This window comes from Lutra lutra, chromosome 13, assembly GCF_902655055.1.
Source record: "Lutra lutra chromosome 13, mLutLut1.2, whole genome shotgun sequence".
NCBI classification, from domain to species: domain Eukaryota; kingdom Metazoa; phylum Chordata; class Mammalia; order Carnivora; family Mustelidae; genus Lutra; species Lutra lutra.
Window position 1 is genome coordinate 29,199,225 of NC_062290.1, and position 24,922 is coordinate 29,224,146.

The window sequence follows — 24,922 nt, forward strand, 5'->3', positions numbered from 1 at the left end:
AAGATAAATTCTTAATTGATCTCTAAACCTTTTGCCCAAAAAATCCATAGATGCGAATTCGCTGGCTGGCAGACTTGGAACTCTAACCCTATTAGCTGTTGTGCTTGAGAGAAGATAGATCAAATTTGTTCTTTTCCAAATGTGGGTTTTTACTTTGAGCCCTTCACATGGAGCACAGAATCGCCTCTGGCTTCTGGAGCCCAGAGGAGCCCTTCACTGCTGCTCTTCTGGGGCTGACTCAGGGGTTTGTCTTTTGTGACTCATCACCACTGTTTACAATGATCGTTTATTTAGGGCCCTTAATAGAAGGGACATGACAAAGAAAAGGCAGCATTCCGGGTGAAACCCACTACCTGCCTGCCTGGCTTTTCTGTACACAGGTGAGGTACTCCTTCACATCATCTGGGGACCCCAGAATGAGGGGGACTCGCTGGTGGATGGACTCCGGCTTCACGTCCAGCACGGGCTGGGTGCCTGTGGTCGCCAGGCCTCCAGCCTGCTCTATGATAAAGGCCATAGGATTGCACTCGTACAGGAGCCGGAGCTGTGGGAGAAAGAGAGTCAGGTGGACAAGTTCTGCAAGTGGCCCCAAAATCCCAAAGCCACACCCCTAAAGCTTGATGGGGAATTCCAGCAGCTGAACTTCTGTGTCTTGTTAGCACGACTACGCCAGGTTCATGGCCATGTCTTTGGGGCACTGCTGGTCAGTCTCTACCTGTCTTGTGACCTTTGTGCTTATGAGAGGCCTGCCTCCCCCCTTAGGAGATGAGACCTAGATCCTTGCTTGTGCTGTTGGTTCAGCAGGGGGCCAAACTGATGCTGAGCGCTGGACAGGAGCCCGCATATGTGAGGCCTTATGGCAAGGGAGCCATCCAGCTTGGGTGAGATGGAAGGTCACCTAGAGAATGCTAGGTGGTCTCTCAGGATAACTTCAGTGTTCGGGATCATGGGGAAGAACCCCACATCATCGACCTGACTAGGTAGTTTGCTGGGGTTTAAATGGCCTTTTCTCTTGGCCCCCAAGACAGAGTTAATGTCCCCTGCTTGCATTCCCACAGTATCCTGCACATTCCTCTTCCTATATTTGTCACACAGAGGTGTGTTTCATATCTGTCTTCCTCCTTACACGCTCGCCCTTGAGGGTAGGGACAGAATCTGTCTGGGTTGGACATTGTGGCATCTCCCTTCCCAGTAATGTCTGACCCAAGGGAAGTGTCCAAACAAGGCTACTGTGTCCCTTGCCCAAGGGCTCCCAGTGGAAGGCAGAAATGGGCAGGGTGGGGGAGGGTAAAGTCAGCTTGTGCCCTGCTTTCCAAGTCATGCCCGTGGACCCAGGCCTGAGCTTATCCTGAGCAAGGACTGCTTCTTCTAACAGGCACTACAGGAACCAACAGGTGTCTGCCCTGCGTCCTAATGAGTGCCTGGGGAATTGAATAGAAATGGGCTGGACCCACTGCCTTTTTTAGGCTTATTTCTGTGATTGTGTTGTGATGCACTCCTCACCAACCCACCCCCTGCGAAAACACACACACACATCCCATTAGATTCAGGGTGACAGGCTAGCTGCATGTTCCAGCCCAGTATCATACTATCTTTTCCTTCCTTCCCGATAGGTGCAAACCCTATATTTAAAAGATAACAAGTTCCTTCCTGTAATCAGCTTACAGAGTGGTTGTGCCAGCTTTCTATAGCCTTTTCTTTCCCATTCTTTTCTTCAAACCCTTTCTGAAGATCATCTGAAACTCTTTGAGAAGCAGTCATAGCTTGTGCTGATTTTTGAATCATTGTTATTTCATGGTGAGAAGCAAAACATCTCTGGTCTAGGTTAGAGAGCCAGGCATTCAGGAGAGAGTAAGTTAAGATTCTGGGGGCATTTACTGGCCCTTTGGTAAAATAGTATACACTGCCCTCCGCCCTAGACCTCCAGGGTCCAAAGAAGCCTCAATGGGTGTGGACACACTTGGATCCACTAGTTTGGTCCCTGTTCACCCCGAGGAGGGACACTGGTAGCCAGCTGGTCCTGCACAGCTACCTTTCAGCTTCTAGAGTTTGGTTCTTTCTTCCCCCTTTCCTTGCTCTGGGTGCTTGAGGATGAGGGATTTGGGATGTCAAAGTCTCAGACTTTGTTAGCCATGTTAGCCATGTTGGTTCAGATGTTTAAAAGAAAAAGAAAAAAGCACAACATCCTCATATAAAGTTTGTCTTTGAGCCAAGGCTGCCCTTCACCTAAAGTTGTCCTTATAGTAAATTCATCTTAAAACACAATGTGCAGGTCTTCATGTTGCTTTGACCTGCAGCCCATGTGATCTACTTTTTTCTGCAGTTAAAATCTAAACAGACACACAGAGAAAAGCACACACAGGAGAAAAGGTGTACGCATCTACCCCACCACCAAAGCACATACCAATGCACTCACAGGGACCACCAAAGCTAAAACACAGAGATCAGAAACCAATGGTATTTTCAATAAGGATGGTGATGGTGTCATGAATATAGATCTATACATGGAATTATATGTCTTTACAGAAATGTCTCATAATTCCACGTGCATATTTTCTGACTCATTATAAATCATTTTCAATAATTGGTAAGAAATAGACTAATGTTTTCTGTGTTGGAACTGAGTAGTCAGCAAGCATGGTTCTATGCAAGCATTCCACAGGTTATAATATACCTGAGCTCAACACTCACATGAAGAGAAATTCCTGACACACTAATCTGCATATTAAAAATCTTCCCACTGGTCTCATGTGCTCTTAGATTTCTTTTTTTTTTTTTTAGTTTTAATTTTTTTTTTGACAGACAGAGATCACAAATAGGCAGAGAGGCAGATAGAGAGAGAGAGAGAGAGGGAAGCAGGCCCCCTGCCGAGCAGAGACTCAATCCCAGGATCCTGAGACCATGACCTGAGCCTAAGGCAGAGGCTTTAACCCACTGAGCCACCCAGGCGCCCAGATTTCTTATCATGGCTTTGAATCTGGGATTCCAAAAATTCAAATTGCACACCCTGGGAGACAAATACACACACAGCCAGTTGTGGGTATGTCTGAGAATACAGTAGATCTTTGTTTTGATTTGTCTACTTACCTACGATTTCTGTGGTTAGCTAAAAAATCAGACACGTTTCCATGGGAGGGTCTATTCAGGATAGATGCATTTGGATCTTACGATTCCCATCTGATCATACAAGTATTTTGGGGTTTGTGTCATAAAGTTGCAGTAAGATCACCCAGAGGCTACCTTTCCAGAAGTATTAAATAAGTTCTGAGCAGAAGTTCTTACTCTGAAGTTTGGGAACTCTCTGGAGGATTCATGGGTAGACTTCAGGTCATCTGTGAACCCCTAAAAACATACGTAATGTCTGCTTATGTGTATTTATGTGCATATGGAAGTGGATCCATAGCTTTCATTAGATTCTCGAAGGGTCTCTCATCCAGAATTAGGCGTTGCTGAAGCTACAAGTCAGGCACAGCACGTAGAAAGTGGCAGATGAACACAGCTGACTCATGGTGAATGACAGGCATGAGACCAGGGAATGCAAAGACCAGTGAAAATGGCCATTAACATCTTCAGCCTCTACCACAACCTCAAAATCCATTAATGGGAAATACACCTCTTTTTTCTTCCACCTGCACACTCACAAACAGTTGTGAAAAGGACAGAGCAGTAGCCAAAAAGCAGGCACGAAGAGAAAGGGAACTCCAACTGGCTTACTGACCAATACAGCCAGGGGACAAACGAGAATTACCTTGCCCTTCGGACTTTTCTGATTCGCGGGGTACAGGAAGATCCCTCCGTAGACCAGGGTGCGGTGCACATCGGCCACCATGGAGCCCACGTACCGGGCCCCATAGGGAGCACTGCCATCCTAGGAGGCGGAGAGAGAGGAGACAAGATGCTTGCCTGGATTAGATACTCTGTTACCCACGTACCCTGCCTTAGGAGGTTTACAGAACAAAGCAAAGTAACTGTTAAACCCTTCTAGGGAAAGACAGTGACATCAGCAGCATTTAGGCTTGCATTAGACAAGCTGGAAATAGTCACCTCCCACCAAAATGAATTGAATTGCAATAAAAGCAGGCACTACCAGTGATCCCAAACTCTGAATATTAGGTGGAATGCAAAATGTGCCAATTACTCTCCTAGTTAAAAACATGAGTAGGACTGTTCACAAATCACGTGTAAACTCATCCCAATAAGTAATTTTTCAGCATCTTATTTATGCCTGGCACCAGGCCAGGCCCTGAGGATGCCAAAAACAGGAAGATAGTCTCTGCCCCTAAGGAACTCCCAACTGAAGGGAGGGACTAACATACATAAATGAATAAAAATAAATGAATTTACAATTTTATGATAAAAAGAGGAATAACCCAATTTTAAAGATAGACCAAAAACTTAACCTACACCACATGACAAGTTAACTCAAAGTGGTTGGAAGACCAGCACATAAAGAGCTAAGGCTATAAAACTCTTAGAAAATATCAACAGACTTTTTGGGGAAGAAACTTGAAAGAATTGGTATTAAAATTCTCTGACAAAGAAAACAAGAACATTTGTGAAAATGAAGAACAAGGAAAAAATTATCTCTACCAAATCTAAGAGCACACAGTGAACAATATTTACATATGCAAGGAAGAAATGCAAACACTGACCAGAGCTCAGAATAGAGCCCAGTTATGGGCCTAAAGATAGATAAGAATTTCATTTATGCTGAACAGGACCTTTCAATCAGTGTGGGAGAGGACTACTGGGGAACAAAGAGCACTGTGCTAACTCCTTAGAGAAGAGGTGTGTAGGATCCCTACCTCATTTTTTACAGCCAAATTATTTCAAGATGGGGAGAGACTTAAAAAGGAGAAAATAACAAATAATTTAGAACAAGGCTGTCCAGTGAAATTCTTTGTGGTGATGAAAACACTTTTTTTTTAAGCTTTTATTTATTCATTTGAGAGAGAAAGAGAGACAGAGATATCAACAGAGCGTAAGCAGGGAGGAAAAGGAGAAGCCGGCTCCTGGCTGAGCAGGGAACCAGATGTGGAACTTGATCCCCGGACTCTGGGATCATGACCTGAGCTGAAGGCAGATGCTTAACCACCTGAGCCACCCAGGCGCCCCAGGAAAACACTTTTTATCACCAATGTCCCACTCAGCAGCCACTCACCACTGCTGAGCTCTGGTAACAAGACAAGTGTAGATGAAAATAGGATGATTTACATGTTATTTACTGGCAATTAATTTAAATTTAAATAACCACATGTGGCAATTAGCTATTTATTGGACAGCACTTCTATAGGATCCAAAGCTGAAAGTGTATACATATTTCTAACATGAATAACAGACAAAAGCTAGTTTCCTTCATTTACTAAGTGCCTATCCAAAGCAACAAGAAAAAGATAAATAACACTAAGTAAGTATTTGCTAAGGATAGAATTAGGCAATTTACTAAGACAAAAGTAGGTGCTTGATAAATACATAAATATGCTTTATGACATAAAGCATAATTAAACATGTGCAAATTGAGCCACAAGGTTCACCTTTTCACCATCAAATGGACAAAAATTTTAGAAGATTCACCGTATCTCACACTGGCAAGGACATAGGGAAATGGGTACTCTTTCATATGGTGCCGGAGACTAGAAATTGATGCAACTTTTCTGAAAGACTATTTGGTAAAAAAAGCCCGTGAAATGCTCATATCCTTTGACCCAGCACCTTCAGTAAGACATGTGCCCTACAGATACACTTGCAAAAGGTCATGAGTGTATACATTTGGGATCTCCATGGCAATTATGTCAATCTCTAAATCATGAAAAAGAAAATCAGGTGAAACTAATATGGTCTACCTAATGTTCTAAAAGGGTAGTGGTATAGATATGGAGATGAATGTGCACAATCCTTCCCCCCATCCCAGCTCAAAGAATAAAAGCAACACTTGGCAGTGGTCATCCATGCAAAAAGCTCCTTGGATAAGGGAAGGAGGAAGGTTTCACATTTAATTTTGTATATTTCTGTATGTTTTACATTTCCTAATCCTAGATTATATTTTTTTAACTGAAGTAAAATCTACATCAGATAAAATTAACAATTTTAAAATATACAGTTCGGTGGCATTTAGTACATTCATAATATGGTGCAACCATGACCTCTATCTGATTACAGAACATTTCCATCGTCCAAAGGAAAACATCATACCCATTCAGTAGTCTCTGTCCTCCCTTCCCCCAGACCCTGGCAACCACTAATCTGCCTATGTCTCTACACTTTGACCTAATCTTAGCAAATGGCTTTTTCCACTTAGCATAAATGTTTTTGAAATCATGATATCGATCAACATTTCTTTCCTTCTTATGGCTTGTAATACTCCCTTGTATGGATGTACCATCTTTTATTCATCCACTCATCAGTTGATGGACATTTGAGTTGTTCCCACCTCTGGTTATTGTAAATAATGCTGCTGTAAGCATCTGTGTGCAAGTTTTTTCTGAATATATTGTTTTGAGTTATTTGGGGTATATACTGAGGAGTGGAATTGCTGGGTCATACGGTAACTCTATGTTCAACTTTTGAGATATATTACTTGTTAAATTTTGTTAACAAGAAAAGATACTAGTTTCAATCAAGTGGAAATATTACAGACTATTTATTGACTTCTTCTTTGGGCCTTTCTTTATTTAAAAAGAATTAAAAGTACTTAATAAAAGAAAGCAATGGCTTCATGCCAATATCCCCCAAGCTAGCCTCTCCTGCTGTCATCTCTGTCCTTCTCTCTTCTCAGAGAATTGCTGAGGGAAGGGCACACAGATTCTTTTCCCTAATTTCCTTTTAATCTTTCTAAGGGATCACTGCCAACCTCCACCATAGCCAGGAGGATGCCCACCACTCTGTTGAGGATATCCCCCTTTGTCCAAAGTCAAAATTCCTTTTTGTATCTATAGGAGGAAATTCTGGAATCCAACTTAGGGTTTCACTATAGCTCTGTTTGTCTTATCAGTGAGAATTGGAAATTCCCAATACAATCCAGCACTTCCATCAAAATGATCATTGTTTTTTTACCTCAAGAAGAAAGTCCCTCCCTGGACTATGAAGCGTGGCCTGAGGAAATTATCAAGCATTCACACCAGTGTCCTGCTGTTACATGTAGACTAAACTTTCTGGGCCAGAACCAACTAATACCTAGTTTTCAGTTTATGGAAATTGTAAGGGATTTTATGTAAAAAGTAAGCAAAACCAAAATCTTCTAGAGACAGAACAACTCCTTTTATGCTAGGGGAAGATGTATATTAAATCTGTAGTTACACATTAAAAAACAACTGTAGGATTCTGGAGCCTTGCTTTATGTGGGGAATATGTGTCCTCCTTTGCTGTTGAAAAAGGTCTCATCTTTGAATCGATACGGAAATACTGATTAATACATTGTGCTCAATAGTCTATCATTTCCATGATGAGTGAACACTGACTTTCTGTTTTCTAGGAGGGATTGCTCCACTGAACAGCTGTTACAGAGCAAGGAGGAGATCAGAATAACCTGCTGTTTAGATCCTACTGCACGAGTCCTACCCATTTGCATACTGGATGCAATAATGGGCAGCCATCCATGGGCTATTTGAGTGACATTAACCTGTTCTGTATGCAATGCACACACTCCCCTTTATTTTATTTTTGTCTCACTGTCTCCATTCTGAGAATCTGTAGATTACTTTTATGATCAAGTGAGATTTCTTTTTTTTTTTTTAAGATTTTATTTATTTATTTGACAGAGAGAGATCACAAGTAGATGGAGAGGCAGGCAGAGAGAGAGAGAGAGGGAAGCAGGGTCCCTGCTGAGCAGAGAGCCCAATGCGGGCCTCAATCCCAGGACCCTGAGATCATGACCTGAGGCGAAGGCAGCGGCTTAACCCACTGAGCCACCCAGGCACCCTCAAGTGAGATTTCTAAGAAGCTGCCCAGCACAGTACACTTTTTCAAGTGTGGATGAAAATCCATTCATGGATCATAAAATCCATTTAATGGGTCATTGCTAAACATGTTTTTGAAAGGAATGAAATGCAATCCAAACAAATGGACTGGAACAGAACAGACCAGATCCGATCAGAACAGAATAGAATTGAATAAAAAGCAAAAACAAAAAAAAATGAAAACATATCTTAGAGCACAGTAGACAGTAAGGCAGTTTACTTCTGTTTCAGTGTGCGCGTGCATGCTTGCACAAGTGTGCTCTGAATTAGACATAAAATGCATTTGTTATTAATGGTCACAGTCAAAAATTCTTCAGAACCTCTGGCCTGATGAACTTCTCTTACTCCTGGGACATCTCTTGGGAAACTGTATAGATCCTCTTAAGGTTATTTACTCCATTTTGCAAAATTACAGTAGGTAGCTTTACCTTAGAACCTAGTGTCTTTCTTCTAGCTGTAATCAAACCATCTAAGCTGGACTGTGAGAAAGGAGACAAGAGAAACCCCTTTTTTTTTTTTTTTCTTTTAAAGAGCAGAGAGCATTTCCTGAGAGGAGAAAAAGTTAAAATGGAATTGAGAAAGGTCTTAAATATCTCCTAAGAGTTCTGGTTTTACTGAGAGGGTGAGGGATTCATGTTTTCTCCCTGACTAGCATAATAATCATGCCCTTTGAGTGGATTTCCACTTGGGAGCTCATCCTGTGGTAAGATTTACAAGGGATCTTCGTGTGTTCAGACTGTTGACCAGCTGTCAGTCATTCATGGGCTGATGCCTTTTTTTCCTCACCTGAAACCCCTCCTTCAAAGAGACATATGATATTTTTCGTGCAGGACTTGTATTTTTTAGTGGTACTTGTATTTTTTATGGGCTCTAGAGGAGGCACCTTTTAGCTTAGAATGGGGGCCACTTTGAAACATCTCCAAGACCAGAAACATGTAAATAATTTTGAATTTATCACCTTACAATTCACATATTGCGACTCTTGCCCTCAAGACATTGGATGGGTTTGTGAGTGTTGGCAAAATACAACCCTATGAAGGAGAGGTACAGGAAATGGCACTTTTGAGAATTTCACTTAAAAAATAAATGAAGGGGCGCCTGGGTGGCTCAGTGGGTTAAGCCGCTGCCTTCGGCTCAGGTCATGATCTCAGGGTCCTGGGATCGAGTCCCGCATTGGGCTCTTTGCTCGGCAGGGAGCCTGCTTCCCTCTCTCCCTCTCTGCCTGCCTCTTTGTCTACTTGTGATCTCTCTCTGTCAAATAAATAAATAAAATCTTTTAAAAAAACAAAAAAATTAAAAAAATAAAAATAAATGAAAAAAAGTAGAAAGTTCTCTATAGCTTCACCTTGGGCCTGCAAACGCAGGTCCCAGGATCCTGTTAACTGACTGCCTCTTAGTCCTGTGGCATCACAAGCTCTTTTTCCAAGGAGTTCATGAGGACTTCCAGGGACAGCCAGGCTGGCCCACCACACCACTGCCTTCCCACCACAGGACAAAGGGAGTCTCTTATGGAATTCCCCAGAATTCGGTGAAAGATAGTCCCACTTGTAGACAAGCTTGCATTCCTCTTCCAGTTTAGACCAGACTTTATACAGTTGACCTGGAAATTCTTTGACTCTACCCTCACACCTGTCTTAAAAGTTCTCTTAGAATGATGGACATGTTGAATGGATCTTGAGGACTTCATTACACATGAAGTCCAGAACTTGGTAATCCCGTTGAGAGAAAAAAAACATCCTAAAGCTTGGGGCAAACACAAGGTCTTGATATTAGGGCATATGAATGGGACTTTCAAATATAATTACTCCACCTAAAAGCAAATAAAAGTGAGTGAGCAGAATCTATACACGGTAGCTCAGCAAACAAATGACCTTACAGGTTCTGGCCTGAATCCCGAATTTTGAAAATGTGGTCTGTTTCCTAGAAAAACTAAACTAGGGAAATAAACTAGGGAGTATTATCTTGAGTAGGTAACTTTTAGCTATAAAAGACGTTGCTTGTTTATGAAGAAAGGCAGAGCCCATCATTCTCATACTGATCAGATCCATAAACAGTGGCATCAACCTCTTTCAGCCAGACCCCCAAAGCCGCCACCCAAACAGGAACCCACTGGGGCAGCATTCTCCCTGCTACTGCCTTAAGCTTTCTTCACTCACCTCAGGAAATTTCTTTTTCTGCACATATTCTGTGGTGGCAGCATCAAAATATTTGGCATAGCCCTCATTGAGACTGTAAATCTTCCCTTTCTGTTTTATCTTGACATCTTTTTCCACCAGGACAAATTCACCAAGAGCCTAGAAAGATGAACAGAAACACCAGGAAGGAGAGAGATACCAGGAAACAGAAGCCAACAGCGCTGCCCCCAACAGAGAGTATCAGAAGGTGTGGGCCTCCTCGAGGACCCAGCTGGTCCCTGTCCTTCGGCAGCTCCAGTCGTGCTCCAGCAAGAGATGAAATAATTCAAAGGAAAGAGGGAATGTTTCCTTGGTAATTTTCACTGCCTGTCAGGTCACTCTTTCATTGGGAACTTCGAAGTATTAATACCCCCCAAGTTCTCATCCCTAGTTAATTCCTAATGTTTCCAGGAAGATTTGGGCCATTGACAATGAGAGGAAGAAGTTCCATGGAAGGGATTCGTCATAAAGTTGGGGGATGTAGTTACCCTACTAATGTGTGGTCCATTGATTTTAATGACTCGGTCTTAGAAATCATGAAAAATTCCCAGTATCCCAGTGACATTTATACAGGGTAATGAGGAAATCCCTTCGATCAGAAACTGTATTCACTTGGCATAAAGAATAAAAAGGATAAAAATGAAAGAAATCCTCAGAATTATTTAATCAGATTATACCCATGGCCCCCACTGTGGTCACTCCGCAGGACACCCCTCAGGTACCATTTATCTGAGTGTTTATGGGCGTGATCAGCTGGCTGCAGGCATCGCCTGAAAGGCTGGATGTCTAAGTCACTAGGATAAAAACCAGGCTTGGAATGTAATCAGTTTTAATGAACTTTGAAGACTAAGAAAATGAAATCCCCCGGGACAAGAGCTCACAGCAGGCGGCTAGACTGGAAGGTTCCAAATAAGCAAAGCAATTTATAATCCCAGAATATAAAGAGGCAAGACCATGCTGACCATGTCTGAAGTAAGACAGTGATGAGAATACTCAGCAACCACAAATGTAGCTAAGCATCCTTCCCCTCTGCTGCATGTGAGGGACGACTTCTTCTTTACCAATGAATCTCTACCTTCACTTTAATCTTCCTACCTCCTAGATAAAAATTACTGATACACAATCATTTATGGTATCCACTCTCAAGCCAGAACGGACCCTCTCTTTCTTGAATCCTCCTGAGATTATCAAGCAAAAGCCCATTTGCTGTAGACTAAGTCCATCCCAGCTCCCTCCTGGCAGGACTCTCTACTGTCCTTCTAGAGCACAGCCATCCTTGTTCATTAAGCCCAACTTCTTTTTGTTATAGGAAAGTTCCTGATAGTCTCTGGCTCCTGAGCTTTAAGAGCTTGCTGTGGACATTTGTGGAGTAACACTTCTTAAAAGCAGCCTAACTCCCTTTGAAGAAGTAACTCTTCTCATTGGATGCCAATCTAGGAAGACTAAGCTAAGCCTCCTCCAGCCCAAGGTCAGGCATGTGACTTAGCTTGGCAAATGAGATACTCCTCTTTGGCACTTGAAACCTGAGTGAGAGACACAGAATCGGGGGTAGGGTCCAGGCCAGACTGGCCATGCTGCAAGCCCGTTCCTGGGACTCCTGCATCCCGGTCCTCAAGACCTGCCCATCCCCAACCTATGTCTTGAGCTTTACCATTAATATGGTAACATCTTTTACTTAATTGGGAAGAACATGTACATTAGCAGCAGTCCCACAAATCCATGCTGTCCAAGAGGGTAGCCACGAGTCACATGTGGCAATTTAAGTTAATTAAAATGAGACAAATTTGGGTTTTTTTTTAAAGGATTTTATCTATTTATTTGACAGAAACAGCAAGAGAGGGATCACAAGCAGGGGGAGTGGGAGAAGGAGAAAGTTTCCCACCAAGCAGGGAACCCAATGTGGGGCTTGATCCCAGGACCTGGGATCATGACCTGAACCGAAGACAGATGCTCAACGACTGAGCCACCCAGGTGCCCCAAGACAAAGTTTTGAAACCAAGTTTCTTGTCACACTAACCACATTGCAAGTGTTCAGTAGCCACAAGAGGCTAGTGTCTGCCATATTGGACAGCACAGATAACAGAACATATGCTGGGTCGTAGAGAGTTCTATTGGAACGTGCTACTCTAAAAAAATCCATGTTTCTGTCTAGACATTAGGCTTTTTAAAGTGATTGTATTTCCATAAGCCAAAGAGGTTGAATGCATTTTTGGATTAGGAAACTCCTCGGGCGCCTGGGTGGCTCAGTGGGTTGGGCCTCTGCCTTCAGCTCGGGTCATGGTCTCAGGGTCCTGGGATCAAGTCCCGCGTCGGGCTCTCTGCTTGGCGGGGAGCCTGCTTCCTCCTCTCTCTCTCTCTCTGCCTGCCTCTCTGCCTACTTGTGAGCTCTCTCTCTCAAATAAATAAATAAAAATCCAAATATATATACATATATATATATTTTTTAAAGAAAACTCCTTAAAATAAAAAAATAAAATCTTTATAAAAAAAGGGGGGGGGCGCCTGGGTGGCTCAGTGGGTTGAGCCGCTGCCTTCGGCTCAGGTCATGATCCCAGATCCTGGGTTCGAGCCCCACATTGGGCTTACTGCTCAGCAGGGAGCCTGCTTCCTCCTCTCTCTCTGCCTGCCTCTCTGCTTACTTTTGATTTCTCTCTGTCAAATAAATAAATAAAATCTTTAAAAAAAAAAAAAAAGGGACGCCTGGGTGGCTCAGTTGGTAGGACGACTGCCTTCAGCTCAGGTCATGATCCTGGAGTCCCGGGATCGAGTCCCGCATTGGGCTCCCAGCTCCATGGGGAGTCTGCTTCTCTCTCTGACCTTCTCCCCGCTCATGCTCTCTCTCACTGTCTCTCTCTCAAATAAATAAAAATAAAATAAAATAAAATAAAATAAAATCTTTAAAGAAAACTCCTTAAGGGCAGAGCCTGGGCTGATACGACAGACCCCACAGAACCCTTCAAATGCCCTCTTGGGGGGGACATAGGTCATTAATGTTTATTGATGTCGGTGTTGATTCCCCAACCAGATTCCCTTGTCCCAAAAGCAGGTATTAAGTATGAAATTATCCCAGCCAACTGGAATTAAAGCACAGAGATACAGGGAGTCCTCAGTACTGACATGAACACACTGGCACCTACTGGATCAAGCATGAAGAGGTCCACTCCTTGCCCAGTGGAAAGAGCCACCAAGGTTGCACTACCATAGAGGGCATAGCCCGCAGCCACGATATTTCGGCCTGGCTGCAGAGCATCCTTTTCAGAAGGCTCGTCCTCTGAAGTCTGTGGAAGAGAAAAGAGAAACATAGGGTGTTATCGTCTCTGGACAGAACACTCTACCAGAGGCCTGGGCTTCAGATCTCCTTGAACCACTGAAGGAAATGCACTCCTTAGAATTTTGAGCTGAGGCCAATGCATCTGGAGGGAACGCATTGCCATGGTAACAAACGGTTCGAGCCAAGCCATTGCAGAGACCATTCTTGGACTCCTTGCTGTTTTCTGAGCACATCCATCAGCATCCTGCCAAAAAGCACCCCAAAATGCTAAAACCACAGGCCCTCTTAAAAATTATAAGCCAGGTCGCACTGCATGGTATCTGCCCTCAGCAGCTCATTCCTGCTGAGTGTTCAAAGGACAGTGCCATAGAAACTCAGTATCTGGCATCGTTGGTTTTCTTGGCTTCGTGCATGTTAAACCTGGTATTTTTATTGAAACAGTATTCTTACAGTTTTTCATACTGTTCAGCTTGAGATAATTTTCAAGAGGAAGTAATGCTTCTCTTTTTCTAGGATGTTTGAAATTGAGAACCAGGCAGATCCACACTCAGACCCTAAACAGGGCCCTGAAGTAAAGACATTGGATACCAAAGATTACAGGTGGGGAGTTCTTAAAGTATGTCCATATTCAAATGGAGAAGCAAGAAACCCAGCTGAAAGAACTCTGGAGTGACAGTGACAACTGTGGATTGATCAAGTTCTTTTTAAAAGGGCTGTTTTGAAGATTATGATTCTAACTTTGGAGGAACTATGGTGATGAGCAGTGACTGGCAGTGGAAGAATCACATGTAAAAACTCCTTAAATAAAAATTTATTGGCTTTAAATAAAAAAAAAAAAAAAAAAAAATTATAAGCCAGGCTCCTTAACTGTTACAGCAACCAAGGTCGTGAAGCTCTGATCTTGTGCCCTATCCCATTGTATGTGCTCAACAGCCCTTGGAGGGAAACATCTTTATCATCTGGATTGTGTAGATGCAACACTCAGGCCTGAATGTTTGAACAACTCACCTGATTACTTTGGAAAAACGAGTAGCACACTGTTGGGCTCTGCTGTGAGAGCTGAGTTGGGGAGCGGGAAGGAGAGGAGGCATGCCCTGCTCTTTCCTCACCTTCATCCGGGCTTCTGGCTTCACAGCAAAGCCTTCAGGGATGGGGGAGAATTCTGGACTAGCTCTGGGGCTGGCCCTGGCCCCTAACATCCCTGTGGTGGCAGATGTGACAGGAGCTTGGAAGGAGAGGCGAATGGGCAGACTTCGATCAACTCTTCAAATCAGAAGACCCAGATGGATTCAGCTCACATAGCAAATAGCTGTGACAAATGTGACAAGCTGAGGCTCCAAACTCACTTTCCCAGAGCCTGTCATACCCAAGGAGCGTGGTGCTCGGTGTGCAAGGCTTAAATACGAACGGTTGGCCTCGCTGCTTCTGAGCCGTTCTATTCCCCACTTTCTGTTTTCCAGCACAGCTTCCTCTGCTGTTTAATTAGATGCTCTGTTCTCTCTAGATGCAAGTGGATTTAGGCTAAAAGGCCAGTCCAGAAATACTGCCTGGAGATTCCCTGCTGAGCAGAAAATTCCAGAGAATTGCAAAGCGGTGGAGGTGAAGGAAATACCATTGAAGTTATGAAGACACACTGGTGATTATGTAAATAGGAACCAGAACAACAATATTGAGCCAGAATATTAGACACACATCAAAAATATGTCAATTATGCTAATATTTAGCATAAATATTATGCTGAAGAACAACTTCTTCAGGGTAAAATAGTAATTTATATTTATATGGGGCTTTATCTTTTTCAGAGTACTTTCCCATCCTCATGCTTTTGTGAAACAATGGAGACTCTCCCTAGTCCTCATTTAAAAGTGAAGGGATGGAGGTCAGGAGGGGTACCCACACATTTTGAAACAATTGAGTGATAAAGCTGGGATGGACCCACATCTCCCAATGCTAAACCAGAATCCTTCTCCACACTGTCATGGAATATGGGTGGCTCAATCTGTTAAGTGTCCTACTCTTGGTTTCTTTTTTTTTTTTTTTTAATATTATGTTATGTTAGTCACCATCTAGTACATCATTAGTTTTTGATGTAGTGTTCCATGATTCATTATTTACATTTAATACTCAGTGCTCATTACACTACGTGCCCTCCTTAATACCCATCACTGGGCTACCACATCCCCCATTCCCCATCCCTCTCCCCTCTGAAACCCTCAGATTGTTTCCCAGAGTCCATAGTCTCTCACGGTTTATATCTCCCTCTGATTTTTCCCCGTCTGTTTTCCCTCCCTTCCCCTAATATCTTCCATGCCATTCCTTATGTGTCACATATGAGTGAAACCATATGATAATTATCTTTCCCTGCTTGACTTATTTCACTTAGCATAATCCCCTCCAGCCCCATCCATATCGAAGCAAATGGTGGGTGTTCATTCCTTCTGATGGCTCAGTAATATTCCATTCTATATATAAGCCAACTTCTGATTTCTGCTCAGGTCATGATCTCAGAGTCATGAGATCGAGCTCCACATCATGCTCTGCACTGAGCACAGAGCCTGCTTAAGATTCTCCCTCCCTCCCTCTCTCTCTCGTGTGCAGTCTCTATCTCAAAAAAAAAAAAAAAGCTAATTTCCTTTTTTTTAAAGATTTTATTTATTTATTTGACAGACAGAGATCGCAAGCAGGCAGAGAGGCAGGCAGAGAGAGAGGGAGAAGCAGGCTCCCCGCTGAGCAGAGAGCCCAATGCGGGGCTCGATCCCAGGACCCTGGGATCATGACCTAAGCCAAAGGCAGAGACTTAACCTACTGAGCCACCCAGGTGCCCCAAAGCTAATTTCCTTTTAATAGTCTTTATCTTCCCATCTTACATTCTTTCAAATAACTTTTTTTCTTGCAACTAATTACATTTCCACCTGACTTTCTCATGTGTTCAATAAATTGGCCTTGTTTTTAATTCCTGGCCATGTACGCATTCTGAGAACCAGGCCCTGGAGCAGACTCTCAGAGAAGAACAGCAGCATCAGCATCCCCTGCGATCTTGTTAGAAGTATAAATACTAGTCCCCCCACCGCTCCCCCAACCAGGCTATGGAGTCAGAAACTCTGGGCCTCCGGAAAGCTTGCAGGTGATTCTGGGGCATGCCAGTTTGGGAACCACAGCTCTAAAGCATGAGCTCTCAAGAATCTTTAGAAAAGTGGAAGGTTTGTTTTTTTTTTACTAAAATCTTTAGTCTTCACCATCGAAGCTTCTGAAACACCTTCACTCGGCCACCAGAATGACCACATTTTCTGTGTAGGAAACCAGAGTTCTGTCCTGCTGATTTCTCCCTGACCACAGGCTATCCTTCCTCTGAGCTGGGGTCTTGCAGTCCCCACACAGCCTAGCACCCTCCCTGTGGCCCTCTGGGCTCTGTGCTGGGGCTTGAAGGGAACCACGCCTTTCCCACTGGCTTCACTGGCTTCTAATAACAGGTGGAACCCTCTGGCCCACAGAAATAAGAAAAATACTTTCTAGATCTCAAGACTTCCCTCTAGCCATTGCCCTATCTCTATTTTCATCTAGGTCTGTGAGTCTAGAATGCCTGTCTACACTAGCTATCTGTCTTCTGCCCCCACTGCAGCCTCCCAGATATGACCCATCTACCACTTCAGGAGCACAAGGTCCAGTCCTCCTTACCCTACCTCTGGGCAATGTGGGGTCTCTTGGCTGCTGTCTCCATCTTGATATGGGTCTCTCCTGAGCATCTGTCCACCTCCCTCTTTTCCGACTTCCAATTTTGTGATTTATAAGAAATATCTATTTGCACATTCAGATGACTGAAATGCATTTCTCCTATATATTTCGTTTTCACCCACAGTTCCTGGCTCACAGTTTCCAAAACCCTCAGACTTCCCTAAGTGTTGAGAATGATAAAATGTCTTTGTCATGCTGATGAATGACTTTCCGACGCCACTGGAAGGAAGCTGGCTTGTTGCCAGGAGAACCAAGCTCTGTAATTATTAGAAAATTGGAACTTTCGACCTCACCCCCTGCAAAGGTGGTAAGGGATGGAGATTGAATCTATTGCCAGTGGCCAATGATTTAATCAGTCAAGCCTATGTAATGAAGCCTCCATAAACCTGAAAAGGACAGAGTTGGAAGAATTTCTGGACTGGTAAACACCCAGAGGTTCAGGGAAAGTGGTGTGCCTAGAGAGGGCAGGGATACTCTGCACCCTTTCCCCATACCCTCCCCTAGGCATTTCTTCCATCTGGCTCTTCCTGAGTTATATCCCTTAATAATAAACTGGTGATCTAGCAACATATTTCTCTGAGTTCTGTGAGCTACTCTAGCAAATTAATCAGACCTGAGGAGAGGGTCTTGGGAACCTCTGATTTCTAGCTAGTTGGTCAGAAGCACACATAATAACAGGGCTTGCAACTGGCATCTGGATTGAGTGGCAGGGGGGTGGATGAGGCGGAGGGCGGTCATTAGGACTTCCAATCTATAGCACGTTGGTCAGAAATACAATACAGATAATAGCCTGGGGTTGCCTTGTAAGAATGAGCCCTTCGCCCCTGGAATCTGATGCTATCTCTGGGTAGATAGTGTCAGAAAAGAGTTGAGTTCTTGGACACCTGCCAGTGTCTGAGAATTGCTTGGTGCAGTGTGGGGACCCTACCTCACCCCCATGTTGGAATTGCATCCAGGAACCTTTCATGGCCTTTCGAACTCTCTAGCTGTGCCTTCTTTTTTTTTTTTTTTTAAAGATTTTATTTATTTATTTGTCAGAGAGAGAGAGAGAGAGTGAGCACAGGCAGATAGAGTGGCAGGCAGAGGCAGAGGGAGAAGCAAGCTCCCCGCCGAGCAAGGAGCCCAATGTGGGACTCGATCCCAGGACCCTGGGATCATGACCTGAGCCGAAAGCAGCTGCTTAACCAACTGAGTCACCCAGGTGTCTCTAGCTGTGCCTTCTTACTTGCTTTTGCTACCTCCTATTTCTCTGATCCCTTAAATGTAGGGGCTCCTCCTGATTCCTGCCCACCCTTGGGGTATCTAACCAGTGCAAGACACACTTTCTTATCCAAAGTGGGTACTCTAAGTTGCTGTGAGACAAATTCAATGAGGGCTGGGATGAATGTCTGACTCAACCTGGCCCAATCAGAGTCTGCTCCAGAAATCCAGACTTGGGGCTAGAACACTCTGGTTCATGTCAACCTGGTGTAGCTGTGGGCTCCCATTAGCCAGAGAACCAGAGAAAATTTGATTCACAGAGAGAGGAAAGAGTAAAGTGGCCACATGGCAGGAAGGCAAGATAAGAGACTCTTTTCTGGTCCCAGCCTTCTCTGAAGCTGCCATATTCCTGCCTTAGAGTTTCCTAATCCACTCCTGCCATTTATACCAGAACCCTAATCAATGAAGCTCTCTTCTCAGTCTATGCACTCCTTGGAGATCTCACCCACAACCAGAGTTCAAAGCCCTATGCACCTACCGATGATCCCTGAGAGCACAGCCTTGGAGTCACTGCCCACCAGACAACCCTAGTCAGTATCCCGTAAATACCTCCAACTCAAGATGGAATTTGCCTGTCCCATCTCACCCCCCAAATCTCTGCTCTGCTCTCATTACTTCTTGTCTCAGCAAATGGCACTGTCATTTGCTCAGTAGAAACCCAAGAGTCGCCAGCCCCTCCCTTTCGCTGACCATCCTCCTTGCCCTCACCCATGCCTTCCTCTCAAGTCACGAAGACCAGTCATTCCTAGCACCTCCCTTCTCAGCTCCATGGCCCTCTCTCCATCCTCCCACCACCACTTCACCCCAAGTGACCTTCACCTCCTGCCTGGTCCCCCAACTCCACCCTTGCCCCATCTGGACCCATGTCACTTCTCTGACTGTCTTGTTCATGCCTGTTTTCCTACCACTAGGTACAATCTGGCCCATGGTTTTTGCACTCAGTTGAGAGACACACACAAATACACATGCAAGTTTATACACATGCATATATATAATATATGTACCTATATATACATACACACATATATATATAAATATATGTAAAATATATATATAAATATAAAAAATATATATAAAATATACATTTTTAAAAGTATGCATACATACTTTTTCAGGAGCAGGCTGGGCAGGCAATTGCATAGGCATTTCTAAATTTAATCAACCTCTTATTTAAAATTTAGATTTTTTTTTCCTGAAATTTTTTAAACTTTGTTTTAAAATGATGATAGATTCGCAGGAAGTTGTGTAGATAGTACAGAGAGCCCCGGTACCTTTCACCCAATTTCCCTCAGTAGTTTCATGGCATACATTTTACTACGGTACAATATCAAAACTGGGAAACTGACATTGGTATTAAGTCCATGTGTCACTCTTTGCCATTTTATCACATATGTAGATACAGATACAGATACAGATACAGATACAGAACTATCCCACCACGCAGAGAAATCTCCCTCATGCTACTCCTTTACGGTCACACCCAACCTCCTCACCCTGCCATTCCTAACCCCTGTTAGCCACTGATCTTACTCCAGCTGTACAAGTATGTATTTTTTTAAAGATTTGTTTATTTATTATTAGAGATAGAGGGAGCATGGGGGACGTGGGGAGTGGGACAGAGGGAGAGAATCTTTCAAGCAGACTCCCTGCTGAGCCTGAGCCAGATGCAGGAGATGATCCCACAACCCATGAGATCACTACCTGAGCCAAAAAGGAGGGCTGGATGCTCAACAGACTGAGCCACCCAGGTGCCCCTGTGCAAATATGTCTTTTAGAGAAGGTTACATAAATAGGATCATACATTTTGTGAACTTTCAAAATTACCTTTTTTCACTCAGCATGATACCCTTGAGATCCACCCAAGTTGTTACATGTATGGATAGTTTATCCCATTTTATTGCTGAATGCTTCCTCATGGTAGAGATGTATCATTGCTCAACCACTCACCTATGGTAGGATGTTTGGGCTATTTCTGGTTGTGGGCGATTACAAATAAAGCTGTCACGAACATGCAGGTTTGTATGTGGACATAAGTCTTCATTTCTCTGGAATAAATGAAGAAACTGCCAAATTTTTCCCAAGTGGCAGTGTCACTTACATTTCCACTAACAACACATGAGGGACAGCATTTCTCTGCATCCTTGCCAACATTTGGTATTGTCACTATTTTATATTTTATGGGTTCTATTGGGTGTGTAGTGATGTCTCATCATGGTCTCACTTCACATTTCCCTAATAGCTAGCGATGTTGAACATCCTTTTATGTGCTTATTTGCCAAAAGACTCATTTTCACCTGCTTGGTGATATGTCTCTTCATGTCTCATGTTCTAATTGGATTGTTCAGAGTTTTTTACTATTGAGTTTTGAGAGCACTTTTATGTTCTAAAAAGGAGTCCTTTGTCAGACTGGTTTACAAATATCTTCTCTCATGCTGTAGCTTGTGTGTTCATTCTCTTAACAGAGTGTGATTTTTGAGGAATTGCTCCATTTCATCTGAGTTGTCAGATTTATGTGTGTGCAGGTGTTTACAGTATTCCTTTATTTTTCTTTTGATGTCTCCTCATTTTTTAAAATACCAAAACAACTTTGAGATGAACAATCTAGTATACAAATATGTGTTTCCCTAAAAAAAAATTTAAAAATTTGAAAATTTAAAATAAATTTTAAAAATGTGTTTCTCTGATTATTCTTTGAAGAGAAATTCCAAATAATGAAACTATTGGGTAGAAGACTATTAATACATATTGAAGAGTTGACCCTCAGAAAGGTTGCATTAACTTGCAACTTTACGATCAGTGATAAAAGCATTTGTTGTTTTTTTTGTTTCTTTGTGGTTTTTTTTTTTTTTTTTTTTAGAGAGAGAGAGAGAGCACATGCACATGCACCAGTGGGAGTGTGTTGGGGTTGGAGGAGGGGCAGAGGAAGAGGGAGAGACAGAATCTTTAGTAAGCTCCACGCTCAGCACTTATGACCCGAGCCAAAATCAAGAGTCAGATACTTGGGGCACCTGGGTAGTCCAGTGGGTTAAGCCTCTGCCTTTGGCTCAGGTCGTAATCTCAGAGTCCTGGGATCGAGCCCCACAACAGCCTCTCTGCTCTGCAGGGAGCCTGCCTCCCCTCCGCTCTCTGCCTGCCTCTCTGCCTACTTGTGATCTCTCTCTCTCTCTCTCTCTGTCAAATAAATAAAATTTTAAAATCTTAAAAAAAAAAAAAAGAGTCAGATACTTAATTGACGGGCCATCCAGGCAACCCAAAGCATTTGCTTTAATCCAGTCTGATGACTATAAGAGAACACTATCTTTTCAACTTGGTCAATTCGATGGCTAAAAAAAATTACATTTCTTTTGTTTAATTTCCATTTTTTTATAGTTAACAATGTAAACTCATAGGCTTCTTAGCCATTTTTATTTCTTATTTTGTAAGTTGCCCTTTTCATGTATTCGTGCATTTTTCTCCCAGTGTAGTTGTCTTTGTGTTGATTATTGTAATACATTTTTACATATGAGAGGTAGTAATGCCTTATATGTGTTAAATCTATTTTCCTCAAGTGCCATCTGTCTTTTAATTTTACTTACAGTGCCCTTTTCTTTTGCAGTGCAATTTTTTGGTAATTAAAATTATTCAGGCACCTGGGTGGCTCAATCAGTTAAGCATCTGCCTTTGGCTCAGGTCACGATCCCAGGGTCCTGGGATTAAGTCCCACATTGGGTTCCCTGCTTAGTGGGGAGCCTGATTCTCCCTTGCCCTTTTTCCCTCCCCCACTGCTCGTGCATCCTCTCTCTCTCAAATAAATAAATAAAATTTTTATAAATAAATAAATATATGTATATATATTATTCATTACAGCCCAAATTATTTTCTTCTCTATCTTTTTTTTTTAATATTTTATTTATTTATTTATTTGACAGAGAGAGAGATCACAAGTAGACAGAGAGGCAGGCCGAGAGAAAGAGAGAGAGAGAGGGAAGCAGGCTCCCTGCTGAGCAGAGAGCCGGATGCGGGACTCGATCCCAGGACCCTGAGATCATGACCTGAGCCGAAGGCAGCGGCTTAACCCACTGAGCCACCCAGGTGCCCCTTCTTCTCTATCTTTATGGTTAGATAGGATTTCTCCTACATCAAGACAAAGCCAGTCAAATAGTCTTCTATGTTTTATTTCTCCATGAAATTTGTTAACCCATCTATAATTTATTTAAGCTCATGAAAAAAAGAAAGACTCATTTTTTTTTCTGGCTTTGAGACTTCAAAGATCTACTTCACATTAGTCATCTCTATTGCTATGACACTCTTCTCAGGAAATCTCGGAGTAGTTGGCAAACAATTTAGTGTTATCTTTCTCTGACCTTTTTATTTCTATCCCAATAAAACATCTAAATCTGTCACATGTAAAGGAAGGGATGCATCCTATGGCCACTTACCAGTAAAGTTAATGGGAATTGCAAAGGTTCACTCTGTTTGGTGGTAGTGGGTATGGAAAAGTAGGCCATTTTTCTTTTTATTGAGGTACAACTTACACATAGCAAAGCACACACATCTGATTGTATAGTTCAATGAGTTTTTACATACATGTAATATACACTTATGCAACTACCAAGATCAATTTACAGAACATTTCTTTTTTTTTAAGATTTTATTTATCCATTTGATAGAGAAAGCAAGAGCATGCACAAGAAGGGGGAGCCACAGGCAGAGGGAGAGGGAGAAGCAGGTTCCCCATGGAGCAGGGAGGATCCTGGGATCATGACCTGAGCCAAAGGCAGACAACTAACTGACTGAGCCTCCCAGGTGCCCCATTACAGAACATTTCTAACAACCTAGAGAGACTCTTGCACTCTCCTCAATCACAATCCAAAGGTAACCTCTACCCTGCCCTTTATCCTGTGGATATCAAAAGAATAATCACCTTTGCCTGTTTTGGAATTTCATTTAATGAAATCCTAAAGCAAGTGTTCTTTTGTATCTGGCTTGCTTCACAACATTATGTCTTTGTAATTTTATCTGTGTTTTTGCACATGTCAGTGTTCTGTTCTTTTTCATTGCTATGTAGTTTTCTGTTGTATGAATACATCACAATTCATTTATCCGTTCTAATGCTGATACACAGTTTGGCTCTGTTTGCCCACCAGGGGCTATTACGGATTACTTATCCGTGTCTTTGGGTGGACACGAGCACTCACTTATCTTGGGTGCGTACCAGGAGCGGATTTGTTGGACCATAAGGTATGACTCTACGTTAATCATCAGCAGGTACCATCCCAACTTTCTAAAGTGTTTGTGCTATTTTTGCTCCCACCAACAATGTACGATTCCCAGTTTCTTCATCAACGCTTGGTACGCACTTTTCATTTTAGCCATTCTTGTGGAGTGAATGATGTCTCACTGTTTTAATGTTCATTTCCCTGATGACCAATGATGTCGAGTATCTCTCTTGTGCTTATTATTAATCAGTTGTGGAAAAAACTCTCTTCAGTGAAGTGCCTGTTCGAATCTTTGCCCAGCACTTTGATGAGATAATGGTATATTTAATTCATTTGTAGAAGTTCTTTACTTATTCTACATAGAGGTCTCTTTTTGGAATGATGTCTTGAAAATCTTTTCTGCCAGTCTGTGGTTACCTTTTCACTCTCTTAATTTTGTCTTCTGATGAACAAAAGTCCTTAATTTTAATGAAGTACAGTTAATTAGCCTTTTCTTTCATGGTTATTGCTTTCTATCTCTTGTTTAAGAAATATTTACCTTCCCCAAAAGCATGAAGATATTCTCCTGTGGTTTTTTTCTAGAAACACTGGTAGTTTCCAGAGGCAGGGGCAGAATGGTGAGGGGCAGAGGGTTGAAGGTGACTAAAAGATACAAACTTCCGGTTTTTCGATGCATAAGTCCTAAGGATGTAGCGTACAGCATGGTCACTATAGTTAACAATAGTGATTGTATATTTGAAAGTTGCTATGAGAGTGGATCATAAAAGTTCTCATGACCAGAAAAAAATACATATTTATTTTATGTATATGTATGTATGTATATATGTATCTGTATGTATATGGACATATATACATACAGATCTCAAATCACTATGTCGTTCACCGATTCTAATACAGTGTTATATGTCAACTGTATCTCAGTGAAGCTGGAGGGGGGTGAGAAGCTATGTAAAGCCTGATGGGAGGAGCTGGAGAGCCCGTTTGAACACCTGACTTGCTGAGTCCCGACTGGCGATTCTCTCTGTGCTTCAGTTTGTTCACCAGTAAGAAAGTGATGGCAGTATGTGCACCTGCCTCACGGGCTGAGGCGAGGGCTGAGCCAGGGGCTCGGTGCTTATAGGTGGGCAGAACGTGGCCAACTCATGATCTGTAGTCCATAGTATTCGCCATAATGAAAAAGTCAACGCTTAAAACCACCTCAAAGGTACAACTGGTATCTTTTTTTGGCATCTCATGAAGATCACACCACCCATCCCTTTATTTTTCTCTCTAAGCTGTACCTTAAAGGGAGAAGCAAAGCTCCTTTATTCACCAGCTCATTTTTGCTTGACC

At 42.7% G+C, this 24,922-nt stretch overlaps 1 protein-coding gene and 1 non-coding gene across 3 annotated transcripts in view; one reads left to right on the plus strand and one right to left on the minus strand.

The window, feature by feature from the left end:
• Positions 1-267: 267 nt before the first annotated feature.
• Positions 268-24,922, minus strand: part of FBP2 (fructose-bisphosphatase 2) — a 34,114-nt gene continuing 9,459 nt past the window's right edge. The window contains exons 4-7 of one of the 2 annotated variants that reach the window (XM_047700816.1): positions 13,267-13,407; positions 10,112-10,249; positions 3,749-3,868; positions 268-544 (exon numbers count right to left, since the gene is read on the minus strand). In XM_047700816.1, the coding sequence (XP_047556772.1) occupies positions 350-544; positions 3,749-3,868; positions 10,112-10,249; positions 13,267-13,407 (594 nt within the window). In that variant the 3' untranslated portion in view covers positions 268-349. The remainder of the gene's footprint in view (positions 545-3,748; positions 3,869-10,111; positions 10,250-13,266; positions 13,408-24,922) is intronic. The other variant, XM_047700817.1, reaches the window with a different exon arrangement.
• Positions 13,706-13,843, plus strand: LOC125084181 (small nucleolar RNA SNORA8). The gene has a single exon (XR_007122530.1). It is a non-coding gene; the product is annotated as a small nucleolar RNA SNORA8 (small nucleolar RNA).